The 21,840-nt window shown below is 38.4% G+C and overlaps 2 protein-coding genes across 3 annotated transcripts in view; one reads left to right on the top strand and one right to left on the bottom strand.

The window, feature by feature from the left end:
• The first annotated feature begins 14,653 nt into the window (after positions 1 to 14,653).
• LOC115264678 (RNA-binding protein lark) overlaps positions 14,654 to 21,840 on the top strand; it is a 33,276-nt gene continuing 26,089 nt past the window's right edge. Inside the window, exons 1-2 of one of the 2 annotated variants that reach the window (XM_062859931.1) lie at positions 14,654 to 14,806; positions 14,868 to 15,583. In XM_062859931.1, coding sequence (XP_062715915.1) covers positions 14,888 to 15,583 — 696 coding nt within the window. In that variant the 5' untranslated portion in view covers positions 14,654 to 14,806; positions 14,868 to 14,887. Of the gene's footprint in view, positions 14,807 to 14,864; positions 15,584 to 21,840 lie in introns of both variants that reach the window. The other variant, XM_062859932.1, reaches the window with a different exon arrangement.
• The window catches only part of LOC134291769 (uncharacterized), a 582,206-nt gene continuing 579,661 nt past the window's right edge, over positions 19,296 to 21,840 (bottom strand). The window contains exon 2 of the mRNA XM_062859930.1: positions 19,296 to 19,841. Coding sequence (XP_062715914.1) covers positions 19,730 to 19,841 — 112 coding nt within the window. The 3' untranslated portion in view covers positions 19,296 to 19,729. The remainder of the gene's footprint in view (positions 19,842 to 21,840) is intronic.

Below are 21,840 nucleotides of genomic sequence, written 5' to 3'. Positions count from 1 at the left end.
AGTTTACAGCATTTTTGAACTCGGTTAGCTGATGATCGTTTTTGATGTAGAATCATGCCCTGAGTTCGAAAATGCGAAGGAAAAAAAATACTGTAGAGCGGAAATTTTTTCGACTTTCCATACAAGGTTGAAGGCTTGAAATCGATTTTTGTTCTGCTATTCTGCTATTATCAACGCATCCCCTGGCTTTCGCCCATCTGCGTTGTCTTTTCACTAGGCAATACGTCTACCAATTCTGCATTAACATGTCTAAAGGGTCTAACTCGTTTTGTAAACAAACATTGTTTCTGTCGCTGTAGGGCTCATCTCGATCCACCCACACATCTGGGGGCCGTTATCAGAAAGATCTAACTTCGCTCTTTCCGATAACGGCCCCCAAATGTGTGGGTGGATCGAGGTGAGCCCTACAGCGACAGAAACAATGTTTGTTTACAAAACGAGTTAGACCCTTTAGACATGTTAATGCAGAATTGATGTTTATGGGCTTGCCGGACCAAGTCATGTAGCTAAGCCAAACACCCCACCTGCAACTGTTGGGTAGGCACCATTGTCCCGCCCACTGGTCTTTTACAGCTAGTTGTAGGTGCATGTGTGCGTGTAAGTGTTGGTGTAAGTGTGTTAGTGTTGGTGTATTGTAGGCGCCAACTCGTTCTAATCCACTCTGATTGCTAACACCCTATTGAACCATTACCCTTAAATCTGGCAATCTATGAAATAGAATGAGTTAAGTGCCTGTACATAAGTCAGTTAATCAAACAAGGAATATTAGTATTAAAGCGAAGATACAATGAAGCAACGCCCCGAACCTCGAGAGCACAAACCCCAAGAACCAAATGACAGGCTGCGCGAACAGTCGATCGACTGGCCACCACCAGTGAATAATCAATCGAGCAAACCCTCCAGCACAAACTGCGCCCAACAAATCCGAGGCACAGCCCAGCCATAGCTTCACCTTAAAACCTAAAATCTAGATTGCAGAGTACAATTCTTCCCAAGTGACCACGCAGCTCGGGCCGCAAATCACGCACAACACGTCACAAATAAAACAAACACTACCCCGCCCGTACAACCGAAACCGATATAGGGTAGAGAAGGGTCTATTTCCACTCCAACCCGTACTCAACTGCACCCACAGGGTAGCGCACCCCACACACACTGCACTCATGCATCCATCACGACCCGAGCCGCACGGTCACCTGGGTTGCTTCTATCTGCATGACCTCACCCAACCCGTAACGCAGAGTTTAAATCCCTCTCTTGCATTACAAAGCAGTCCCTCTTCCCAAAGTTTGTGCGTGGTATAAATGAGATTATAAAGCTGAAGAAATCGTCACCAACACAACCGCCAACAATGAGCACTCAATGGTGTCGGCAGAATCAATGACGACCCCCTCAGTCCCAAACCCAATTATCCTACACTACCCAAGTAACCACAATGCTGAAGCCGTACGCACTGCACGTACGAAGTACATACAGACCTACCCGCACCGCCTAAACAAACCACCTAGGCCGAACACAAGCGAAAAGCGGCGCCACCACTGTTGAACCACGACTATACCAGTAGGTATAATCGCAATTAAGCAATCGTAGATCCATTCCCCGCTCCTACTCAGCCCTAACGATCCATAGCAATGCTTGTCAATATATGCACCCCACACACGCAACCTTCACAACCCAACAGTATGGTCACTTGAGTATCCCTGGGATTTTGATTACATGATGGTCAGGGATCACAGCCATCAAAACGTTCCACACTTTACCAGGGCTTGCGACCTGTAACCATGATGATTTCCACTATGGGAAACCATGATAGCTAGCGGTGTTGGCTTGAAATCGATTTTTGTTCTATTTTTAAGCAAAGTCGCTTACTTCCCACATCTCATTCACGGTAATCAATGCTCCGATTGAGCTGAATTTTTTACTGTAACTCACCCACATATAATATGTCAAATAAACGTTGAGAAAGAATTTTTTAATTATTTTTTTCTGATTGAAAAAAATACGTTTTTTCATATATTTTTGAAAATTTTGCTAAAATTTAAGGAGATCGTCCCCAAAACACGCCAATATCTTGATGTTCAACAATCTGACGCAAAACCTGCATTCAGATGATCGAATGGTATTATATTCAGCTTTTAATTTATGGAAAAAGATTTAAAATTGGTTGAACAAAACGCAAGATATTTGAATTTTATAAAATTCCATATTTTAAAAAGTCGTAAAACTCGATATTGAACTATAACTCAAAAACTGTTCTACTTTAAATTTTTTGAAGCACGGTTTCGAAATCAGCGCTAAATTATGCTTCAAAAATTTTGGTCGTTGACAGAAGTTCAAGACTTTCGATTTATTTTGTAAACTTGTGTATATTGTTTGATTGAGATTTCAATTAAAGAGTAAAACAAACGTCAAAAATAATAACCCCTAAAACTACAGTCTTCTGGTTCTGGTGTTCTGGTGTTTCTACAGTTGAACAGTGAACTGAAAATTGTCTATATTTCTTCTGTAGGCATATCCTTATGCGCGGTTGCGCTTCCAACACTAGGGGCCGATTTCTTCACCTCGGCTTAACGCGTAAGCCAGGCTTACCCATACAGTTAAACCTGGCTTAACGCCTAAGCCAGGGTGAAGAAATCGGCCCTAGGACAATCAAGTGTGGATTGACAACGGTACGCACGTTTTATTGTGCCTTGCAAGATAAATCCGCGAAACGCGTGTGTCTTCTTCTTTTCCATCAAGTTGCAAAAATATGACCGCACCACTATGAGCGACCTGATGGTCAGAAAACCTGCATGCGGCGCTTATATCAAATCCACATGAGGCTGCGGCGATATAGCCGCGAGGAGATGCACGCGATACAGACGCAATGTGGAAATGGAAAAGATGAAGCCGCATCCCCCTGCAGCATCACTAAATAACATCCCGATTATTAAACACAAATCCGACGAGGTGATGCGTATGCGTATAGTGAATCAATGTCGCGATAAATATTATTACGATTTCTGGCCACCTGAGTTGCCATTGTGTTAACTTTTGTTTTGATATGAACGGCCTGAAGGCTGCTGCGATGCTGCTGGGTGGGTGACAGTATCTATTCGATTTTGACATTGCGTCTGTATCGCGGGCATCTCCTCGCGGGCATATCGCCGCCGCCCAATGTGGATTTATTATGAGCGCCGCAATAGGATGGTGTCTATTACCACAGACAAACTATTACGGTGAAAATAATAAAAGTTATTAGGGGTACTCACTAAACAGATTAAATTGCTGCGTAAGCCATGATTTTCTGCTTATTTGAAATGTTTCATGATTTTGCGAATGAAATAATCAAAGATTGCCTTGGTGATCGCGACATTTAATCAGTTTAATCAGTTTACGCTGTTAAGTGAATCCCCCTATTGTTTCATTAATTCTTATTTAGGCCGTTACAAATATTTATTTCACTTTTTTGTCCCACCACTCTTTGGCTGGTCGAGGGGGGGGGGTTAAAATAATAAAGCATTTAATATGAAAAATATTAAAAACTAAATCGGATTTTTAAAGAATTTTTAGCAAGACCCGATATTTTGATACATCTGCCCCCTCAAAATGCAAAATCCTTGAAAATAAATTTGTATTAGCCTTAGTTCGTTTCTCTCTTCATAACTTTATGTATGCAATAAGGAATGCAGGTATTCTACTATGGAGAACTATAAATCACTAGTTATACATACAGTATTCATTTTTCTTTTAAATTTATGGTTAACCTTTCAGGACGCGCGCCATCAAGCAACCCAAATTGCACCGCGCTCGCGCTGCATACGACGAGCTAGGTGGTAGTATTGTACTTTTTACAACAGCGCGCGCGCTGAAGGGTTAAACTGTTCCCCTGTTCCCCAACCATTTGCTATGCGATGAAGTGTCTGAAAATCTGGATAATATTTATATCGACCATATTCTTTACTGTATTGCGAAAAAAATGTTCGAGAAAATGAACGATTTTTTATGGTAACCTATCTTAATCGCCTATTCCACATACTGTAATTTGGCGGCTTACCATTTGTGAAACGGGCAAATGTGCAAGGGCGTAGCCAGCTTTTCGGTCAGGGAGAGGCAAGCATCCTTAGCAAATTTGTACCTACCAGCTTTTATAACTAAACGCAATACGATGAAATTGAATATAATAACATTATATTCTAAAAGCATTATTTAACCCTTGCAGCAGTTGTTATTATTATTATTTTTGTTTATTATCGAGATTTTCAGCCCTCGGCTCGTTCATCTCGATTGCAGCAGTTGCATTTTGTACAATACGTTAAAGAAATCTCGTCTGATCTACACAAATCAACGTGGTGATAGTAGCGATGACCAATTTCTGGAATATTAAGGATTTTTATTCACTCGTGCATTATTTTGCTCTGACTTTTTTTTTTGATAATGTCTACATTTATAAGGCAACATTCATAAAAAATATAGCTGAACTCTTTTGGAAATTATTAACTATTTTGAGGACTTATCTAGAATTTTTTGATTTCTGTATGAGTCTTTCTTGGACCCAGAAAAGTTGGCCACCTGTCTGCATCGGCTGATAGTCAGGATCTGGGAAACCGAACAGCTACCGGAGGAGTGGAAGGAAGGGGTAATCTGCCCCATTCACAAGAAAGGCGACCATTTGGAATGTGAGAACTTCACGGCGATCACTATTTTGAATGCTGCCTACAAAGTGCTATCCCAGATCATCTTCCGTCGTCTGTCACCAAAAACAAATGAGTTCGTGGGAAGTTACCAAGCCGGCTTCATCGACGGCCGGTCGACAACGGACCAGATCTTTACCGTACGGCAAATCCTCCAGAAATGCCGTGAGTACCAGGTCCCAACGCATCACCTGTTCATCGACTTCAAAGCGGCATACGACAGTATCGACCGCGCAGAGCTATGGAGAATCATGGACGAAAACGGCTTTCCTGGGAATCTGACTAGACTGATTAAAGCAACGATGGACGGCGTGCAAAACTGCGTAAGGGTTTCGGGTGAACTATCTAGTTCATTCGAATCTCGCCGGGGACTGCGACAAGGTGATGGACTCTCATGCCTACTCTTCAACATCGCTCTGGAAGGTGTGATGCGACGAGCCGGGCTCAACAGCCGGGGAAACGCGAAGCAGCAGAGGTCGGACTGGTGGTGAATGCCTCAAAAACAAAGTACATGCTGGTAGGCGGAACCGAAAACGACCGGATCCGTCTGGGTGGTAATGTTACGATAGACGGGGATACTTTCGAGGTGGTGGAGGAATTCGTCTACCTCGGATCCTTACTGACGGCTGACAACAACGTGAGCCGTGAAATTCGGAGGCGCATCATCAGCGGAAGTCGGGCCTACTACGGGCTCCAGAAGAAACTGCGGTCGAAAAAGATTCACCCGCGCACCAAATGCACCATGTACAAAACGCTGATAAGACCGGTGATCCTCTACGGGCATGAGACATGGACCATGCTCGAGGAGGACCTGCAAGCACTCGGAGTTTTCGAGCGACGCGTGCTAAGGACGATCTTCGGCGGTGTGCAGGAGAACGGTGTGTGGCGGAGAAGAATGAACCATGAGCTCGCTGCACTTTACGGTGAACCCAGCATCCAGAAGGTGGCCAAAGCCGGAAGAATACGGTGGGCAGGGCATGTTGCGAGAATGCCGGACAACAACCCTGCAAAGCTGGTGTTTGCAACTGATCCGGTTGGCACAAGAAGGCGTGGAGCGCAGAGAGCACGATGGGCGGACCAGGTGGAGCGTGACTTGGCGAGCATCGGGCGCGACCGAGGATGGAGAGCGGCAGCCACGAACCGTGTATTATGGAGAAATATTGTTGATTCAGTTTTATCTTGAATTTGATGTAATACTAAATAAATGAAATGAATGAATGAGTCTTTCTAAAATTATCTGCCAATACTATTCGTTGGAGGAATTATTCCAGAAATTCTTGAACGAATTTAAAAATCATCAGGTAATCGTGGAGAAGTTTATAGGTACATCCCTGAAAAGATGATTGAAGAGATTTTCGCAAGAACTCATTTGAGGAATTTCTGGAACAATCCCTGGAAGAATTCCTGGAAGATTTTCTGGATTAATCCCTAAATAAACACCAGGATGAATCCCTGGAGCAATTCCTACCGGAATGCCTGGAGGAAGCCCTGTAGAATGCCTGGAGGAATTCCCGGAGGAATCCCTGGAAGAATTTCTTAAAGTCTACCTGGAAGAATTCCTGTAAAAATTATTGGAGGAATACCTAGAGAAATATCCTAGATAAATTTCTGAGAGGAATTCCTAGAAAAATTTCAGAAGAAGGATTTCCTATATTATTTTTTAGAGAAATTTTAGAAGGAACCCTTGGAGGAATTCCTTGAGAAATCCCTGAACGAATTGCTGGAGGAATCGCTGAGACAATTCCTGGGAAAATCTTTAGGGAGAATCCTGGAGGAATGCCAGGAGGAACTTATGAACATATTTCTGGCGTTATTCTTGGAAGAATTCTTGGAGCACGAATTCCTGGAGAAATTTCTTGAATCAATTCTTGGAGCAATCCCTGGAAAAAATCCTGCAGGAATTCCTAGAGAAATCTCCAGAGGAATTCTGGGAGTAATTGCTGGAGAAATTCCTGAAAAAAATCCCATCAGAAATTCCAGGACGAATTCCTGGAAGAATCCTTGGAAGAATTCCTAGAGGATTCTCTGGAGGAATTTCTGGCAATATCCCTGGAAAAATTCGCTGGGAAATCCCGGAAGTAATTCTTGGGTGAATCTCTGGAGGAATCCCTGAAACATTCGTGATAGTATTCATGGAGAATTTCCTAGAAAAATCTGAAGAAATTCCTAGAGGATTTCCTGAAGAAATCCCTGGAGGAATTGCTGACTTAGTTTCTGGAGGATATCTAGGAACCATTCCTGGAGAAATTCCTGGGGGAATTCCTGAAGAAATTTCAAGGGTATTTTCTGGAGGAATTCCTGGAAAAGTTCTTGGAGGAAAGACTGGAGGAATTCCTAGAGGCATTCCTGTGGGAATTGCTGGAGGAAGCCATGATGAAACTCCTGGAGGATTTCTAGAGAAATTCTTGAAATAATTACTGGATACATTTCTAGAGAAATCTCTAGAGGAATTCTGGGAGATTACTGTTATTTTTCTATTTCTAAAAAAAATCCCTTGAGAAAATCCTGGAAGAATTTCTAGCAGAATTTCTGGAGGAATTCATTGAGAATTCCTGAAGAAATACCTGGAGGAATTCTTGAAAAATTACTGAATGTATTCCTGGAGAATTTCTGAAGATATCCCTAGAGGAGCTGCTGGAAGAATCCTTCGAGAAATCCCTGGAGATTCCCTGAAGCAATTCATGAAGGAATCTTGGGAGAAATTTATGGAGAAATTCCTGAAGGAATCGCTGGAAAATTCCTGAAAGTATTCCTGGAGAATTTCCTGGAAGAATCCTCCTGGATCTGGAAAAATTCCTGGAGAAATTGCTGACATAATATCTGAAGGATGTCCAGGAGCAAATCCTGGATCAATTCCTAGAGAAATTGCTGCAGGAATTCCTGAAGAAATTCTTGGGGTGATTCCAGAGAATTTCCTGGAGGAGTTCCTTTGGGGATTGCTGGAGGAATCCTTGAAGGAATTCCTGCAGGAATCTTTGGAGGAATGCTTGAAACAATTACTGGATGAAATTCTGGGGGATTCTCTAAAGAAACTCTGGGAGACATTTCTGAAAAATCCCATGAGAAGTTTCTGGACGTATTTCTAAAAAAAATCTAAAGTAATTCTGGAAGATTTCTATTTCTATTTGTGTTATTTTTTATTTCTGAAAAAAATCCCTTGAGAAATTCCTGGAGAAATTTCGCTAGAAATTCCTGGAGAAATCCTCGAAGAAATTACTGAAAGAATCCCTAGGGGAATCCTTTGAGAAATTCATTGAAAAATCCCTGAAGAAGTTCCTTGAAGAATTTTTAGCGGAATTCCTAGAGGAACTCCTGCCGCAATTCCTAGACGAAAATTTGGAAGAATACGTGGAGGAGTTCCTGAAGAAAATCTAGTAAGTATTCCTAGAGACAATCCTGTCATGGTAAAACTTTTGAAGAATTTCGTGGAGAAATTCCTGCATGAATTGCTGACATAATTTATGATGGAATTCCTTGATTAGTTCCTGGTGAATTTCCTGGAGAAAGCAATTCCTGGAGAAATCTCTGCAAGAAACCCACGGAGAAAACCCTAGAAGAATGCCTGGAAAATTTCTGGAAGAATGCCTGGAAGAATTCCTGGTGGAATTTTTGGAGGATTCCCTGAAGTAATTTCTGGAGAAATCTTCGGAGGAATTCCTGTAGGAGTCTCTGGAAAAATCCCTCGAAGATTTCCTGGATAAATTTCTGTAGGAATTCCTCGTGGAATTCTTGGGAGAATTGCGGAAGCAATTACTGAAGGATTTCTTGGAGGAATATCTAAAACAATTCTTGTAGGAATTCTTGGAGAGATCCCTGGAAGATATACTACAGGAATGCCTGTAGGAATTACTAAAGGAATCTCCAGAGGAACTCCTGAAGAAATCTGTAGAGGAATTTCTGGCGGAATTTCTGGAGGAATCTCTAGATGAATACCTGGATGATTTTTTAATGAAATTCTTGCAGTAATTCCCAGATAAATCTCTGGAAAAATTCCTAGAGGAATTCCTGAAGAAATTAGTGGATGAATCTCTTAAGGAATTCTAAGAGGAATACCAGGAATAATTCCTGAAGAAATCGCAGATGGAATTTTTTGAGAAATTCTATAGGAATCCTTAAAGGAGTTCCTGAAGAAACTCCAGAAGGAATCCCGGAAGTAATTTCAAGAAGACATTCTAAAGGAATCCCTAAAGAGTCCCAGAAGGAAGTACTGAATTAATTCCTGACGGAGTTCCTTAAAGAATACAAGGAGGAATTCCTGAAGGAATCCTAAGAAGAGTTCCTGGAAGGTTCTTTGGAGGAATTTTTAAAATAAGTTATTCCAGAAAGAAACACAGAAGGAATTCCCGAGTTATGCCCTGCAGAAATTCTTGGAGGAATCCCTGGAGAATATCCTAGAGGAATGCCGATAAAGATTACCGGAGGAATCTCTAGAAACACTCCTGGAGGAGTAAGGAATCCCTGTAGCGGTGCCTGAAGAAATCCCTGCAGGAGTTCCTGAAGAAACCCAAGGAGAAATCCCGGAAGCAGTTGCTAGAGGCATTCCTAAGGAAATCCCTCTAAACAGTCTCTGGAGGAAGTACAGGAATAATTTCTGGAGGAATTCCTGAAGGAATTCTTAAAAAGTGTTCCTGGGGGAATCCTTGGAGGAATTTTTAAAATAATCCCTGGAGTTGTTCCTAAAAGAAACGTAGAAGAAATTCCCGGGTGAAATTCCTGAAGGAAAACCTGGAGGAATTCCTAAAAAAAATCTCATGAGGAATCTCGGAAGCAATCCCATGAGAAATTCCTTTGGAAATCCCAGGAAAGCTTTCTTAACAATTTCCTGGAAGAGTTTCTGTAGGAAAAAAAATATGAAGGAATCCATGTCTGCAATAATTTTGGCCGAATTGGAATCATTGGGTGGACTCCAAAAAGAATGTTTTATACAATGTTTTAACACAAACTTATTATAAGTTTGTGGTTTTAAGGAACTCTTGGATTAATTTTTAGCTGATCTCTGGTAAAATTTCCTGTAAGGGTTTCTGGAAGATATTCCTGCATTCGAAGATATTCGAATTATTCCAGATTCAATTATTGGAGCAATCTCTAGTGGAATTCTTGAAGGAATATATGGAGTAATCCTTGAATAAAACTCTGAAGGAACACTTGCAAAAATACCTGACAGAATTTTTGTTGACATTCCTTTGGGGATCCCTGGAGGAACCCTCGAAAAAAGTACTGGAACAATCACTGGAAGAACTTCTATAGATATCCCAGGAGAAATTCCCGGTGGAATGTCTGGTGAAACCCATAGAGAAATCTCGGAGCAATCGATGATGGAATCACCGAAGGAAGTTGTGAAAAAATTCCTGGAGGAATGCATCCGATGCATCCTTAAAGAAGTATCTGTAAAAAAAAATTTGAAGGAATCATGGGAGGAATTCCAAGCATTTCTTGGAACAAAGCCTGAAACAATCACTATCGGAACCCTGCAAGATTGCCCATGGAAGAATTCACAAAGGAGAAACTCCTGGAGAAGTATTTACATACTAGTGAAAATTCGTGTAGCAGTAGCACATAACTGCATTCTATAGCAGCATATGGTTCTACAAAATCCTTCTTTTTCTTACCGCAAACGGTTCCGGCATATCTGGAAAATTTGGCATGCTGTTTTGTATTCCAGAAATAAACATCACAAAATTTAGCCATTCAACCAAGCTTGTTATTCAGTAAAATTTTATGATAAGATTGAAGTGGTTCTCTTGAAGAAATACTTGGCGAAATTTCCTGTGGTTCTCCAGTAAAAAAGGTTTGATAATTGTGGATAAATATCTTAACCATTAGATTAGTATATTTTTTTGAGATATTTTTTGTGGAACTCTAAGTTATTGATAATCTTTGAGTTGGCTCGATTTAAAAAAAATAAATCTGGCTGCCAGGGGGGGAGGGGGCACGCCCCCCCTGCCCCCCTCTGGCTACGCCCATGCAAATGTGTACGTGGTATGATTATCTTAATGTTATCTGAGATAGTTTAAGACATTGTTGAATGACAATTGGCTTTTTTAACGGTGTTGAGATAGTTCGATATTCTAAATCTGCAGGTCAAACTGAGCCGAAATCCAAATTTTCATGAATTTTGGAGTCCGGGAACCAATTTGAAAATCAGTTTGAAGTTTGTATGGGAGCGATTTGTCGAATCACCCCTCTTCGCAGTTTGTACTGGGCGGAGCTGTCAAATAGCTACCTAGCTGTCAAAAGGTGATTTAAAAAAATCTCTTTGAAATTGATTTTAGGTACCAAAACGAAGTTTTAAAAATCTGAAAAAAAAATCATAGTGACTCAGAAAAAGGTGCTCTTTCGTTTATAATCAAAAAATCAATACATTTTTTAAAATTTAAAAAGCCAATTGCTAATTGGCGATTAAAAGTAGAGGTTATGTCGTGAAAATTTAGAAGTTTGAAAGGGAAATACCAGTTCCCCATCAGTTGGTAAATTTATCGATAAAATGAATTTTTCTACCCAAATCGCACATTAAATTTTATCTGGAACGACTGAATCACTAAAATACGAAATGGGATTTCACAAAACTTAACCTCACATTAGGAGGCCAATAGCCATCAACAGTATGAGAAACGCTGCATTTACAGTAGTGATTATGCGGGCTGGTAGATGTTATTGGAATATTTCGTACGCGAACTTCCTACTACCTGAAACAGGAGTAGCTTTGACCACCTTTGACCTTGGATTTGACCTGGTTCTATGTAACTCGAGATGTAACTGATACATGAATCATATATTGTGGATTTACCGGCTACTTGTATTCTACCGGTCGCTTCAGTATGGCCTCCAAAGTAGCCGTTTTATTGAAAGAGTAATTTAAAAATGATTTTAATAGTTATTTATGTGACGAGTTGCAAAAAGTTGATTTTTTCAGCACGAGTCGTACATTTATCCAACGAGGCTTGCCGAGTTGGATAAATACGAAGAGTGCTGAAAAAGCGAGTTTTGCAACGAGTTCCATACAAAATTTTATGCAATGATTTTTTCATAATGCAACCCATTTGAGTTGCATAATGATCATAATGCAACTCAAATGAGTTGCATTATGAAAATTATACAACTATTTTTCATTATACAACTCATTTCAGTTGCATAATGTACCAGTTCGGAAAAAAATTTTCCTTATGATACCAAAATGAGTTAGATAAAATATAAATTATGATACTGAATTGCATAAACATTTTTATTGTATGCGCTATTGCTCGTTGCCACTAGCTACTCAGCGACATTCAGTTTTTGACAATCAAGTTGATTTTTATATGAAAACGGCTACTTTGTAACGGCTACTTAAGTAACCGGTAAAATACAAGTAGCCGGTAAATCCACAATAAAACAAACGTCAACGTTTCCCGTCAACCTGACCTAAAGAATTTTTAGAGTATGACAGTGTGACCAAGGTAAGTATAAGGAAGGTAATCCAATATGCCAGATTACACAATCCGCCATATTGGAAAATTGAACGACAGCTGGCAAGTTTGTTTTGGTTTTGGGCTATTTGAGATGTAGCAAGCCATGATTGGAAATCTGACAGTATTTCATCGGGGATTGTGGGATGGTACTAAAAACTTCTGAAAAGGTGGATGAATGAAATATCTATTGGTCCGCCTCTTTAGAAGTTTGCGTAAAGAAAGATTCAATTTCTTAATATAATGGAATGACCTGATTAATGAGCCAGTTTCTACCTGTTTCTACCACCCACTACATAATCGATTAAGGATGCAACTAATTTGTCTGGTAGTGTGTGTATTCCGCTGGACCAAAAAAAAATGCTCTCACTGGGCAGCAATTCGAGGACAGATTCTACAGGGCTATTCCCATTACGCCGAGCCGAAAACGTGTGGGCTTCGGCCGTGCTCCGGTCACCGATTTCTAGCATTCGATTACAATGTGTCACATCACACCGTGACGGGGCTCGATCGGGCCCCGGCCGGGCTAGTGAGAACGCCATAGATATCGTTAGAAACCCGGATAAAAAAATACCATTCTTTACATGGTAAATATTATTAACAAATGACTGATTTTATTGTTCACAATAAAACACATAGTAGATATATTGTTACTTTTTACAATAGAAATCAAGCCCATATAGTTCGTACAATAAGTGAACATTAGCTTTATTAGTGACTGATTGATTCGATTGTTTTTCAATAGTTCTATAATAATTTAAAGTTACTATCAGTAAACATTAATTTAAGTTGTTTTTAAATATTTGCAAAAGTGCCTGCAAAGTTCTCATGGACTTTTTATTAAAAAAGAGTTTATTTCTCAATTACACTTAAAAACAATTTGTTACAAATGAATAACAATAAGTATTATTGTTGCTTGGTCATGTTTGTATAATCAAATACAAAATCACTTGACACATTTTTTATAGTTTTCGTTTTAAACTTGAGTACAGTAGATGTTTCGGTTATCGAATGTTATTCGCTGAAACTGACAGACGTCAAGCCGTGTTGGCAGAGGAAGCTCTCAATTAATAACTGAGGAAGTACTTATAGAAAACTAGCTGAAAAGCAGGTTTAGCCAAGTGAGGATGTTAAGACAAGAAAAAGATGAACAATGATTTTTCTAATGTTTTCCAATAAATTAAAGGAATCTAGTAAATAGTAAACTGCCTTTGATAACAATTCAAATACAATTAGTTTAATGGGGTCAATTGAACCGATGTTAAAATAAACATGCAATAATATTTGTTGTTATGTAAACAGATTTCGCCTTTGAAAAACCAAAGAATTCATATTTCTCGGTAACATTTTTCTCCAGCATTTACAGATACTAATGGCCACATGAATTGTGAACGATTTATGATATGGATCATATGACCTGAGGTCTGACTTGTGATATTTGGCAGTTATTTGAAAAGATTGAAGATAGATCTTATCAACAGCTGCCAAGCAATACATACCAGACATACATCAGAGTGTTTGATTTTTATCATAAAATGTGCATATCATTCTGGCGGACGTTAGTGCTCGTAAATGCTGGATATAAATGTTAGCGGGAAATATAAATTCTATGGATTTTCAAAAGCGAAAACTGCTTACAAATAACAACAAATATTATTGTATTTTTATTGTAACAACGATTCATTTGACGCCATTCAATTAATTGTATTTGTATTGTAAGAACAATGAAAAAACATTAAGATATATTGTTATCTTTTGAAAATTGCCCTAAAAATGTCTCATAAAAACACAATACATTCTATTGTTTTTCGCGAAAAAGTGTATGAAAATTTTCTCAAAATTTTATGGTTAAGATACATAACGACCACCATTTTTTATTGTAAAAGTGCCATTTACCATTCGCCGAATGGTATAGAACAATAGGGGTGATGGTGAGTGTGTTGTGTAAATTACAATATGTTTAATGGTGAATATTTTTCGAAAAAATGGTGTTGTAACAATAAAATTTATCGTATTTTTATGATACTTTTTATCAGGGAAGCAATCGATGATCGGGGCCCGGCCCGGTGAAGTGTGGTGAGCGCCTAATCCATCGTTCAATGTACTCTACTGGGGGTCTGGACGTGTAATTTTGAAGCCAAAAATTTGATGGACACCTCAAGCCAGAACAATAATAGCTACCGCATCATCGTGCCGTGACCACTGGGTTTTAACATTTCGAGAAATAGGTATACAAATAAAAACGGCTGCTAGTCTCTGCGGTCTCTGCTGGCTTGTCCTTGATTTTTTTTCCAATTGACCAGAGATAAACAAACAATACCTAGCAACCCTAGCAACCCCATCGACAACGATAGAGCGCAGTGTACACAAACTCGCCAGCTGCCAACTGCCGCTACCCCGCTACATACCTCTCCCCTCATCCACTGATTGATGATATGCTTGTACCTTCCTTAAACTTACCTTGAGTGTGACCATCTTGCTCTACATCCCCATATGTGATTTTTCCGCTCAAGTCCCCCTGTTTATTTGATTCAGTGTTGTTGTGCTTGTGCGTGTTATCAAACAACAAACAGCAGTTTGTTCTAGGCAGCAGAAAAGTTTATCGTCTTTAATTTAATAATATATTCGATTGTTGTAAACAATATTGGTGAAATTTTAAATAAATTTTCCCTGCATCATATACTAAAGGTAGGTATACAATTTGATTAATTACAATAAACTGCAATTCAAAATATTCATTTGTTAGCAGATCTCAAACATTTATTAGCCATGCCGCTGATGAGTGAAATCGAACCGTTCTTGCCGGGCACTGTTCCATTCTCACAACACTTGGAGCAGCTGAATTGGATTTTTGTTCATCACAAAGTGGATGACCAGCAAGAGAAAAAAGTTGCATTTTTGGCATCGTGTAACACCGAAGTATACACGGAACTGAAGATGATTTTCCCGGACAGAGACCTAAAACTGGTTCCCTACAAAGACATTTGCGATGCTCTTTGCAAGCGATATGACCAGTGTGAGAGCATTCTGCGACGCCGGTACAAGTTTTACCGCCGAGAACAAGGCTCATCGGAGAGTGCCGAAGACTTCATTCGAGCAGTGAAGCAACTCGCAGAGCGATGTGATTTCGGAGGATTTAAATCTGAAGCCATCCGCGATAGGCTGGTGTTCGGTATAAACGACAGGGATTTGCAAAAGCGACTGATGGATAAAGGTGACCTCACACTCCGGGAAACGGAACAACTCATGCTGAATGATGACATACTGGGATCGCGATCTGGACAACTTTCGCCCGTGTCAAGCCTGGACGACCACGATGTTAGTTCCTTCGGCGGCAGTGCAAGCAAGCAGTCCAACAGTGCCGTGATGAAAAGTGTGAAGAGAAGTCGAAGCCCATCGGTCTTAAGAGCGGGATCGGTCGATCGGCGGAAAAGTATGGCCCCACGGGCCCCACAGATGAAAAAGGTAATTACTTGTACCCATTGCAGGAGGGTTGGTCATACACGTCGATATTGCTTTGATTTGAAACGCGACGCAAAAGTTGACCGTCTTTACGATGATCTTTTGAGGGCTGCACACATGTAGCAGATATCGATTAGTATATAAAGTATTGAATTCGGATAGGACTGAAGGTTCCTAAATTGATTGAAGTGGATAATAAAAAGTGAGGAGAATTTGTTTCAACTTAATGAGAGCGCTTTAAAAGTTATAAATTGAGAGCTTCTTTACCATTTTTACGATCGTACGTATATTGTGTGGCAAGCATAACAATATTTAGCCCAGGGAAGGATCACTACGTAAAGATCTTAAGCAGTACCGGGTATTATCCAGACGGCTTCAATATGATCTTGTTGAGAATACGTGCTTTCCCGACTCAGCTATATTAGCACTTGTTGTATCCGCAATCTCGATTTTATTTCAAAGCTCTCCCTATTTTGGCGTAACGTCCCCACTGGGACAAAGCATGCTTTTTGTCTGAGTGTGCGAAGAGCACCTCAACAGTTATTGATAGAGAGCTTCGACTGCCAATGGCCATTTTTGGATTTTCATATCGTGTGATATAGTGCAAGATACTCGATGCCCAATGTCAAATTCATTTATTTGCAACCATCGTATGTTTGATCTAACTGCGCGTAGAACGCTTCATTCTCGTCATCAGGTCAGGAATTTTAATTTTTTTTGCTCATTTCTACAGCATTGATGTCAAAGAAGCAAATAACCACAAAACATTCAGATATATGATACCGTTCGTTTTGAAATTTTAAACTTATTGCGTATATCAGGGTGTTGCAGAACACAATCTATTAAAAATCATTTTTTTAGGCTTTTCTGATTGCAAATGTGATAATTACATATAGAGGAATTCCACGGAGTCATGTCAGTCGATCCTGAGCGACCATTTCAAAAATATCTGAAACTTTGCACAGTTTTTCAATTTCATATAAATCGCCATTTTTTGATATTAAACCTTCATATTCACTCACGACTAACTTTTTAAAAGGGTGTATGCTAAAATAGTTCTAAAATATTCTAAAAGCTGTACAGCAAAAACGGATTGTTCGATTGTTATAAATTTTTCAGCAAAGTTAGATAACTAAATGATGATTCCTTAGAAAATATACACTGTAAAAAATTTCTTTTTCTACTTTGAAAAAATATGATATTTGTCACAAAAACTCAAATATCTCAAAACCCTATCTTTTTACCAACTTCAATTTTTTAGGGGAAATGGCCCATTATATCAGCTATCTACCATAAAATTTTGGTGATGGTTAACTGATAAACAAAAAAGTTATGACATTTCAAACATTTCACAATTTTTACATTTAGTAACAAAAAAAAATTTTTTTCTGTGTAAATTATTTCGAGAATTATATTTTGATGCTGATTTTATTGTAAAGGCTACCGCCTGAATTAAACAAGTTGTTTTCATGATACTTTAGTTTGATTATTCGTAATTACTATAGTATCTATTTGAAACTTAGACGCGATCCAGTGTTGTGATCAAAAATATTGAGATTGTCATACTTTTTATTGTACGTGACTGGTGAAAAAATCCCTTGATAGTGTTGAAAAGCTGTTGATTATAAGAAAAATGGAATTGAATTTATTTTTAAGACAAAAGCTGTATAATAAAAGTTTTTTTATACGCGTATACGTCTAGTTTATCCGCAAAAAAAATCCCTCTTACACACTTATTTCTGAATTGCCTGTTCGGTACTTTTTTTGACGAGATTATAACAGCAGTACGATCTCGGTAGTTTCGGTAATCGATTTTACTGAGGCTCAGTAAAACAACTGTCAAAATCGTATGGAAAAGGTAAACAATGCATTTTTGCTGAACGAGTTCGGTGCTCAGCAGTTTTAATCTCGTCAAAAAATTACCGAACTCGGTAATCAAAATTAAGTGTGTAGAGAACAGACTTTATGATCGGAAGAATGCGAGTAACTTCAACAACAAATGCATAAGAGGTACATACCACAGACAAACAGACGAAACGCCTAGAACAATTTTAGTGAAAATTCATCGCCCAGTTCACACTATCACCACCTGGTGGAAATGTTTCACGAAACACTGCGTTGTGCAATATCGTCATCAGAAGGCGCTAGTGTGAAACGTCAAACGCAAAGAAAAACGATGGGCGCTCTTCTTGTTATGAAAGCCACAACCAAGATTCAAAATGATCGTTGAAGGCGTGGTCAATGAAAATTTCGCCAGTGTTACGTTTGTTTGTCTGTATACATACCTGACAATGCTCACGAAAAAAACAAAAAAATACTAGGGGTAGGCGGGGCAATATGGACACCCTAAGGTTTTTGCCAACTTTACCTGGCAAGATGTCAAAAAAGTTTAGTTTTTTGATACATGTATCCTTTTAATGGCTATTTAGCATCTATTGCATAAGAATGCTCACGAAGAAAAATGATTTATCCACTTCAAAAAATGTTATGAAAAATGTTAGTTTTTCATGACCGTCTTCAAGCATACGGGGCAGAATGGACACCCCCATGGGGCAATATGGACACCATGAGACTTTTACGAATTCCGTACATTATTTACACCTATAAAGTCATTTCATTGCAAAACAACTACAGTCAGGTTTTTTTTTACGCGGGGGATACGTACCGCGTAAAAAAAAACTCAGTTCAAAATTCGAAAAACCGCGTAAAAAAAGTCTCACCATTTCTCGACGAATCATGCAAAAATAAGACGATGAATTTTTTTTTATATGGAGTTTTCATTTACGCGGCCGCGTAAATGAAAACCGCGTAAAAAAAGACCTGACTGTATTATGGATGAATAATAGGGTGGGGCGGGGCAAGATGGGTCACCTAAGGATGCATCACCATAACTTTGTAAATACAAATCGTATTGGTTTTTATTCCTCCGCTACTCATCAATACACTAGTTAGCTAAGCTAAATGTCGATAAAAAGATCATTAAATACAAAATATGATGTTAAACAAGCAGTTTTAAAAAGTGATCGATTTTGCGACGTGAAAAAAGGGCGGGGCAAGATGGGTCACCTTTTAGGTAATTCACATTTTCTCAACGAAAAACATCAAAATATAAGATTTGTTCCGCATTCATATATGCTCCATATTCATACTGAGTAAACAAGAGCTACTAGTAAACATTTTATAAATTTATTTGGAATATAAAAAACTTTACGATTCGAGTGGTCCTTAGGCGACTTGAAAATCGATGTTTTCACTAAAAAAATATCATAATTTTATGTTATAATTTTAAGCGTTCATTCCGCTTGATTGAAGTCAGTTATGAGATAGTCTTCTAATAAAAAATAAAAAACTTTTGAATGCTACAAAAATACGTTCGAAATTGAAGGTGACCCATCTTGCCCCGCGGCCGTTTATATGGAGATTATATGGGATGTATCGCACAAGAAAAATGACTAAAAACCATTTTATTTTTTATTTCTAATGTAAGTGAATAATTTTTCAACCAATGCCCCAAACTTTTGAATATTCATGCTGGCCATCTAACAAAATTATTAACATAATCAAAACATGAGTAATGCGCCCGAAAATGGCACTGACCCATCTTGCCCCGCCCCACCCTACGTCGAAGTAGTTCAGTTTTGTTCAGTTAATTTAAATTCAGGCTGTTTTGAATAAAACTTCGTTTTTGTCGGCATGTACAGTTGTGCCTAGAACAACTATTTTCCACTTCTGTCGTTTTTTGACCAATTTGTTTCACCATATGTCTACTATAGTGAACATTTAACCGAAAATATACTGAAATCGAAGGATTTGGTTGGTTTGTGATTTAGGTTATATTTTTCCCTTGCCGCTTCTTTCAAAAAGGTGAGTGTCCATTTTGCCCCGGCAGCAGAAGATATTTTCAAACTTGATTTTTGATATGATAAAGAAGAAAATATAAACATGTTAAGCATGTAGATACAGCAAAACTACTTGCATGTGTTCTAGAAATATCAGGTTTTAATCGACCTGCAATAAATTAATCACTAAATCTTATTTTAGATGGTGTGAAAATTATAATTTCCATGCACAAAAAACGGAGGACGCAACTTTTTCGTGTAAAATCAAGTATAATTTTAATTTCGAATGTTTCTTTCCTGAAACTACGTTTTAGACAAATGGACTATATTCTCCATTCATTAAAAGTTCAAAAAAGTTCGCATATTTCAAAATATTGAGGGTGTCCATTCTGCCCCGGGTGTCCATAATGCCCCGCCTACCCCTACCGCTATGAATATTAAAAATTGTATAGTATTTTTTTTCTTCAGCCACCAACACCAAACAAGTAAGTTAAAATTAATAAGTGATTTTGTTTATTATAATCTAACGAACAAGATGAACAGTCGCTTTCTCAAAGGTCTTCAACTCAACGCTCTCTTGTAGACCGTTTGATGAAAAAAAAATGTTCAAAAGAGTTACGAAATCTCACCGAAAGCACCATGGATAAACTGAAAGAGACTGGTTATGCCCAAATGTCCACATTGTGTACAAAATTACGCATTTGCACGTCCTGCCGTCTAGAATTTGACAAACGAGCCATCTGTATATCATTGGTAAAGCAGGGCGCAGGAAGTTCGAAAACGACAACAACTGAGAAATTGCCATCAGCGACATCTGTTTAAACAATTTAATTACGCCCCTTTTCAAAAATGCCCTGTAATATTCTTCAACATCTATACCCATTTCAATATTTTTAACGTTGCAAAACACGCTTTCAACATTCATCTTGAAGAAGAGGGAAAACACTTGTCCTCAAATGTAACAGCAAATTAATGAATAAACGACTAATGCGCGGAGGGCGTGATAAAATCGGAACATTACGGTACATAATATATTATATTATATGTATATATAATATATAATAAAAACAACTTGTTTTACTCACGCAAGGCCATTAACAATAAAATCAGCATCAAACTTCAATTTCCGGCCGAAATAATTTATACTAAAAAAAATTATTACTAAATGTGAAAATTGTGAAATGTTTGAATTGTCATAACTTTTTTGTTTATTTTCATGGTAGATTGCTAATACAATGGACCGTTTTCTCTAAAAAATTACGTTGGTAAAAAGATAGGGTTTTGAGATATTTGAGTTTTTGTGACAAAAATGATATTTTTTAATGTTAAAAAAGATTTTTTTCACGGTGTATATTTTCTTAGGAATCGCCATTTAGTTATCTAACTTTGCTGAACAATAAAATCAGCATCAAATCGCGATTCCCGGCCGAAATAATTTACACAGAAATTTTTTTTTACTAAATGTTAAAATTGTGAAATTTTTGAAATGTTATAACTTTTTTGTTTATTAGTTTACCATCACCAAATTTTTGTGGTAGATTGCTAATACATTGGACCGTTTTCCCTAAAAAATTCAAGTTGGTAAAAAGATAGGGTTTTGAGATATTTGAGTTTTTGTGACAAAAATGATGTTTTTCAATGATAAAATAGATTTTTTTTCACAGTGTATATTTTCTTAGAAATCACCATTTAGCTATCTAACTTTGCTGAAAAATTCATAACAATCGAACAATCCGTTTTTGCTGTGCATATTTTTGAATATTTTTGAACCATTTTCACATACACCCTTTTGAAAAGTTAGTCGTGGCTCTAAATAAAAATTTAATATCGAAAAATGGCGATTTAGATGGAACTGAAAAACTGTGCAAAGTTTCAGTTCAATAGAAAATCATGAATTAAAAATTTTCCTTAATTTTGATGCTGTTGCTTGGAATCGCTCTATAGGGGTAGGCGGGGCATAATGAGCACCTTGTATATTCACTGTAAATTTCAAAATTTTCGTAGCAAATTGCTTGAATATAGCTTAATTATCTCAAATCCAATGAATTGATGACGAAACATTTGTCAAAAAAGCCGTTTGCTTTGAAAAAATAGTCAAAATGGTGGAGCCTCGTAGCCGTGCGGTTAGGGTCACCAAACTTCTAATCGCACCATGCTGTGAGGTGAGGGTTCGATTCCCGCTCCGGGCGATGAAGCTTTTCGTGAGAATAGTTTCGTCTCCGTATCCACTGGTGCATGATTCATGTTGTCCCTTGTCTAGTGTAAAGTTTCATTCAGTCTGTACAGCCTCTGGCTGAAGACGGTGTCCGGGTGTTTTTTTAAAATGAGGAAAGTGGTCATGCACTGGGGAAATATTATAAGAATCAGCTGACCTAAAATAAGGTTTTGGAACCGAAATAAGAATGAAGTGGGTATCTATCA

The sequence above is a fragment of the Aedes albopictus genome, chromosome 3 (assembly GCF_035046485.1).
Source record: "Aedes albopictus strain Foshan chromosome 3, AalbF5, whole genome shotgun sequence".
In the NCBI taxonomy this organism is placed as follows: Eukaryota; Metazoa; Arthropoda; class Insecta; order Diptera; family Culicidae; genus Aedes; species Aedes albopictus.
Note: the sequence above shows the minus strand (reverse complement) of the source record. Positions and strands in the feature narration are given on the sequence as shown.